Source organism: Belonocnema kinseyi, chromosome 6, assembly GCF_010883055.1.
Source record: "Belonocnema kinseyi isolate 2016_QV_RU_SX_M_011 chromosome 6, B_treatae_v1, whole genome shotgun sequence".
Taxonomy (NCBI): domain Eukaryota; kingdom Metazoa; phylum Arthropoda; class Insecta; order Hymenoptera; family Cynipidae; genus Belonocnema; species Belonocnema kinseyi.
The window spans coordinates 99,215,572-99,222,569 of NC_046662.1; the positions used below are offsets into that span (position 1 = coordinate 99,215,572).

The 6,998-nt window shown below is 30.3% G+C and overlaps 1 protein-coding gene across 1 annotated transcript in view; it reads left to right on the top strand.

The window, feature by feature from the left end:
* Nucleotides 1-993: 993 nt before the first annotated feature.
* Nucleotides 994-6,998, top strand: part of LOC117175068 (zinc finger protein 511) — an 8,752-nt gene continuing 2,747 nt past the window's right edge. Inside the window, exons 1-2 of the mRNA XM_033364610.1 lie at nt 994-1,293; nt 2,601-2,784. Of these exons, the coding sequence (XP_033220501.1) occupies nt 1,151-1,293; nt 2,601-2,784 (327 nt within the window). The 5' untranslated portion in view covers nt 994-1,150. The remainder of the gene's footprint in view (nt 1,294-2,600; nt 2,785-6,998) is intronic.

The window sequence follows — 6,998 nt, forward strand, 5'->3', positions numbered from 1 at the left end:
TTGAAAATTCCCAAATAATAAGACTCCCCAAATAAAATTGTTTCTTAATCAATATTAATTATTTATTAAAACTACGATAATAAAATATTGTTATCAAATAAACTTTGGTTTAATATTTAAAGTGTTAAAAATTATTGTTTGAATTTAAAATTAAAATTATACAAAAAATTTTACCGACAAATTAATATATAAAAACACGTGTTTTTTAATTAACATTTCGATTTTTCAGAAGAACTTTTGTGATTTAAAGAATACTATATACATTTTCAACCAAAATATCTTATCCAAAAATATGTTTTGTTTTAATTATTATTTTTAATTTAAACAATAGTGTTTAAATATTTCAAACATTAAAAAAGTTGTTTCTTTGGTATAAATATTTGATTATTTCAATTTAAAAAAAAATGGTCAAAGAAAAATGCTTTCAGCACTTGCTTATCTTGAAATGTCTTTCTATAATACTTTTTTTTTAATTAAAAATTATGATTTTTCGAGAACATTTTTTTTATAATTAAAAAAAAAACTGTACCGAAAACCTGGATCAAGCTTCAGATCTGAAAAAATTCAGCGATACATACATGTCAAACTTTTCTAACCTCAAAATATTTTTCTACTGCTTTACCGTCATATTTTACGAAGAATGAAAAAACAAGAATTCGACTTCGTAGTACGATGAGGGCAGCATCTCGATAGGGAAGAAAATGTGATGTCCTATATATATAATTCCCCACTCCGACGCCCCATACCGCATCTACGTTTATAATATCTTTGACTGTGTCGTAAGAAAACATCAAAGTGGGGGCGATGCATGTAGCTGATCCACAGATGTCAAGTACGAGACATGTACCAAAGATAATAATATCTTTGCATGTACCCATAGTTACCCGCAGAAGTGTTACCAAGGAGCAGTAAAGACATAGTTCGTAGTTGACTGCATGATCCAAGTTGACTGTACTTTCACTAGATGGCGTATTTTTTCTTGCAACTGGCAATAGTTGCGTCAGCAATTGTTTTTACATGATAAAAATATATAATTGTATATAATGTTGTGCTCGGTTGTGCCAAATGTCTAATCCAAATTGTAAAAAATCCCATTTTTTGGTGAAAAGTACAACTTTTTTAATTGAACAGTTATAAAACAGAGATAAAAATGGAGATGGAAATTGAAGGAGAATGTTCCCAAAGACTTGAAATCAATGAATGTGCAACAATTAATAATAGTGAAGATCAATTTTATGCAATACTAGGCCGAGAAAATAATAGGCAATCTGAAGAATTATCGTTTCTCGAAATGTTAGTTCATTACTTACCATTATTAGAATTAAGACCGTAAATGTGAGGTATATTCATTTCAAGCTACAACATAAAACATAACCTATTATTATAGAGAAATGTCCAAATATTATGTTACGTAGGAAAAGAGCACCAATTCTTGGCACATTAGTTCTTTATTGGCAGATCAAAAACCTAAGTGAATTTATTATATTTTGGATACATTCTTCATTCCATTAAGTAATTAATACATACATTGCATGTTGAAATTATAGTAGAATTAAATTAATTGAGGCAAAACATACTAAAAAATATATTGTCTGTGAAATCAGAGAATGTGCCAACAATTGGGGGGGGGGGGGGATTTGTCGATCTTATGTAAAGTAGAAGTAAATGTGTTAAGATCTAAAATTATGATTTCGTGATCAATGTATGATGTATAAACAAAAATTGATATATTTGTGCGCTGAGCTGAAATTATTGCCTTTTATTGCATTTCATTACGTCTCGTTTGTCTTGTAAAATCAAGCATATTTTATTTCTAGTTACTAAATCCAATTTCAAGATCAAAAAAAATAATCAAAAGGATCATAATTACGGTAGGCCGAAAATTCCGAATTTTTTTAACCAGAAAGAATTTTTGTATCAGAAAATTTTTTAAATGACGGCGTATTTTTGGTAAGTAGAGTTTTTGTTAGTAAAAAATAATATAAAATTAGGAATTTCGAAAAATTGTGTTAAAGTTCGAATTTTTATACAGGTGCAAAAAACAAGATTTTCTAATTTGGTAAATTGCATTTTTTTAACTTGAATGTGTAGTTCCTAAAATTTCTTCAAATGGATTATCTTGAATCAAAACAACATGCCACTACTTTGTTATTGTACAATCAATTTTTTTGTGATCAACAAAGTTTAAGAATCTCTCAAAAAGGCAAATATTCTGGTTTCGGTATCCTGAAGCCCGCCATTTTTAACTGTTTCAGATAATAGCGCAATTAAATAATTTTAGAAAACAGAGTTTTTTGGTATTTTTCAACAATTCTAACTTGAACCCAAATTTAAAAAAATCATTATTGATATTATTTTTCACTAACAAAAAATACGCCGTAATTGTTTGGCCTATACAAAGTTGGTCAAAAATTAAAACTTGGACACCGATGCGTGAGGTTGAATTATTAATCGATTTCCACGCTTTGTTGTCTCAATTGGGCTACTAATGTTATTTCTTTGTTTTCCTGATTTCAATTTTTATTAATTGTTATGTTAAAACTAATGAAGGTAAATTCTGTTTAAATCTATAACATATCCGAGATAATTTTCCTTTGTAGATCAGACAAATTTTCCTGCAATTTAACCAATTTTGGAGACTTTGAAGAGCCACGACACAACTATTCGGACAGTTATGTTTGCTCAGAATGTAATGTTTCAAAATCAAATGCGAGACTTCTTGATATTCACGTCCAGGAGGTTCACGACAGTTTCTTCAAAATTTTGGCAGAACGACAACCAATGGTAATATCAAACAGACACAGATGAAAATAAGTGACCAGGTGGAGGGGGGGAGGGTCATAGTTTTATACACATATATATCTATTATTAAGGGCGTTAAAGCAACGTACGTGATTAAATATTTTATTTAAATTAATGAAATGCGCAACTGGCATCAGGAGATAGAATAAAGTTATGTGAGTGTAAGAGATAAGCAAATTAACTGAATGGAGAAGAAGTCCAATTACGTTAAACGTGCATACCTAAAAGAATGTTCAATTTAAATACTGAATACTTAACTAAACGTTGGCTGACGACTCAGGAAATGAGGTCATAAATTTCAATAGAAATTCTTGTTTTCGACGCAAAATTAATATTATTAAATTATGCGATTCAATGGCAAAAGCGTGTGTCGAGTTGAACATTGTTGATTAAATACCAGCCAATCAGAAGCTGGAAAATATTTGAAATTTACTAAACGAAACATGGCGCTGGCATTGCATTTGTCTACAAATCCGAGCATAAAATACAAACTTTATCGACAAGTTTGTCGTTTATAAACACGGCATTTGGGAAAACATTGTTTTATTTTTTTCTAATAAATTTCCGGTCATCTTGTTGTTCTGAGTTTTGAATTATAAAAAAATTTTAACTTTTAAAATGAAAGCTTAAAAAACTTGTATTCAAACGCTCAATAATTTACACGTATAAAATCGAAGCAACAATTTTAGATCATTTTAAATGAAAAGATGTTAAACTACGAATTTTTCAACTTTAGCCAGGGATGTCCACGACAGATCAAAGAGCGGAAATATCTCTTTAATCCCCTCTCTTATCCTGTCTTATGTATTAATAAATGGTTATAAATTTGGAAAACTATATCACTTTAAAGCAGTTTTAAGTTAGAAGCAATAAATCTGAATATTTTGAAGTTGATCGTTTAAAATTAAACACTTTTTAAGTAAGAAGTTGCATTTTTTCAATTTTAAGTCCTTTCAAATCAATAATTCTAACCTCGAATAAATAAAATAAATAATAATTAATAAATAAAATTCTTACCTTTAAGATTTGAATTTAGCACTCTGAAATCTTAAGGATTCAAGGCTTACTATTTAAAACTATTTAATTTCTAATATGAAATTTATAATTGGTTATTTGAACATCAATCTTTTTTTTTCTGGCAAATTTTTAATTATTAGAAGTCTTATGTCAAATTTGACTTTTTATTCCTGTTATTATTTATTTTAGTAATAGTTATACTATTTTTAATCTAAGCATTTATGGTAGAAGTTTTTTCAATTACACTGGAGTCTTGCTTTTCCAAGGAGACGAAGAACTGTTTGGAGAGTTCAAATTTATCGTGAAGGTTATTGAGGGTACCCCCGAAACGCCCAGTAAAGCGGGACTCTAGTGTTACACCATTAAGCCATTTCCCTTTCGGGGTAGGCGTGACTCACTCGGCAGGGGAAAGGAGTAGTGTGTGGAAGGGATAGAGATTTTTCAGATTGATCCAGAATTCTCGTGCTATTTAAGTAAATAACACGTTCGTTCCGCAACACTGCTCCGACCCAGGTTGCTGATCAATCTCTCTAGCAATCACCCCAAGCGAAGAACCTCACGAAGTCGTTATGTAAGGTTCCCCACTTGGGTCCATTAGTAGCCAAGGTCTTTGTTTCAGGCTCATTCACTCTACTGACACTCTTTTTATTAACTATTTGCCGGCATACTTTCATGTCCTGGCATACTTCTCTAGATTCTTTTATGTCCATGCATTTTTTCATGCAGGCTCTCGTGTTTCTGTGTAATTTTTTTAATATTGTTATACTGTTTGTATGTTTTATTTTGAACAGTCATTAAATTGAAAAACGAATATTTCACATCAAACATTTTTTTCTCGACAAGTTCCATAATCAAACATATCATTTCGTTAATAAATTGTTAAATTTTTTACTCAAAGCAGTTTGAAATATTTTTAAACCCTCCTTCAGAAATATTGTGAAAAATGTTTAAATGTAATCAAATTTCCTTGTGCTTATATTCCATCGAATATTCTTTCGTTCTGTCAACATCTAAACTTAAACCGAATAAGTCCTAATAATTTTAAATTGTGAAACTGTTTAAAAATCCATTCTTCAAGTACAAGAAATTTAAAAATATTTTTAATTGATTTCTTTTGTGTTCAGATCTTGGTAGAATTGAAGGATAAAAAACAGCACAATTTTTACATCTTACATGCTATAACCAAACGATCCTCCTGTCTTGTTTTAAATTTTAGTTTATTTTATTTAAAACTTATTTTAGACCGATCCTCTCAGTAAAATCATAACTAATAATCAAGTTCAAAATTGAAACACGTATATCAGAAGAAATAATCGGGTAAAACATTAATTTCGATCCAGGAAATTGAAAACGAACTTCCTTTAAATATAAAGTGTTCAAAACTAAAATTAAGTAATTTTTAATTCATTAGTTAGTCAAACAATTTCATTAAACTTTTTTTGAACTTATGGCCCTTTTTTCTTGAATGTAAAAGACTTAAGTTCTTTCCTTTAAATATTTATTTAAATATTTCAAAGATTATAGGGGCTCCTCAGAGATTAAAGATAATAAAGGAATTGCAAAAAATTTCGTAAAGTTCATAAGGATTTTGAAAGATAGCATAGTATTTACAAATTTGAAATTATTTTTAATGATTTCAGGGAATTTAGAGATTTTAAAGGTTTCAACGGCTTTTTATGGAATGATTCTAAGTGATTTTTAACGAATTTCCATAGATATAAAAAATTTAAACATTCTATAATATTTCTATAAATTGCAAGGAAATTCTCAAAAATAAAGGGATTTCAATGATTTGAAGATAATTTCAAATTTTTCGGTTAATATGTGAGTTTAAAGCACGAAGGAATAATAAGGAGACCTAACTCCGTTTCTCCACTTGGCAACAGAAACATTACCGTAAGTGGTATGCACATTACAGGAAGATCTGAAATTTTCGTGCGCAGGTGCGCAGTTGTCCTCTTCCCATACATGGAAAAGTGTGCGAGTGAGAAAGTTTGTCAAACTGACGTTAGTTAGAGGGGTGCTGTTCGTTTGTTTTGATGCAGGTGTCAAGTGCCGGGTTGTGGTGCAAGTTACACGGCGATGAAGGCGAATACACTTCGCTTTTTTAAAGCCCTCACTGCACGTACAATAAACGTCTAATATATTTTATAGTTTTACGTAACTGTCATTTAACTTTAATAGAAATAATTTAGAAATTTAACCTTTACTCACTACTTGAGTGCCTGCGGAGAATTTGTCAGAGCTTCTCAGAGCCTTGAGAATCTTTAGTATATACACTGAGATTTCTATCGGTAGGGCGCTTTATTATAATATCACATTACAGTCGAACCTCGGACACTGTAGCTTTGGACACTGTCACACCTCGGACACTGTCATCAGCTGTTTCGCGGACACTGTAAGAATCAGGTGATTAGCCCAGTGCCGTCGCATCCTCGAAGCCCCTTCTTTGAGATATGTAATACATATTTACTTAGTTTTGCACAATAAGTTAAGTGAAAAGTGCAATTTAAATTTTTCCTAATTGAAATTTTATTTTTGAAATGTCTGAAGTCGCTTACACTAGCTGATGCGCAAGCAATCGAGATAATGCAGGTTGTAGGTTAAATTACGTTGACGTTGGAGGTTTTTTTTTTGAATTTGTGCAATAATAATGGGATATATATTTATGAAGTCGTTACACTAAATCTCTGTTCTTAACATTATTGAGGTAAGTGAAAACATCTTGTTGAACTCGTTTTTTATAGTAGCAATTAAAACAATCCACATTTATTAGAACTTTTCACCCAAAGAATTTTAAATAAAAACATCATCATAGCGGTAAGGATTTCTTAAGAATAGCATGCAATTAGCTTTAGTACATAGTATAATATTTATTTAAAAAAAGAAATCAATGCAAGGAACAATGTTTATTCATGTCATAAATAACCTACGAAAACCTTGTTAAGTCGAACTATGCTGGCATATTTTGTTTTTCTGACTGGTGGATGTGTACATTATTCAATTCTAAAGTTATTAATTACAATAAATATCAATTCGGCACAAGCAAATACGAGTAAAAATGAAATTGTAAAAATCTTTTTTATTATTATTATTATTACACCATTAAGCCATTTCCCTTTCGGGGTAGGCGTGACTCACTCGGCAGGGGAAAGGAGTAGTGTGTGGATGGGATAGAG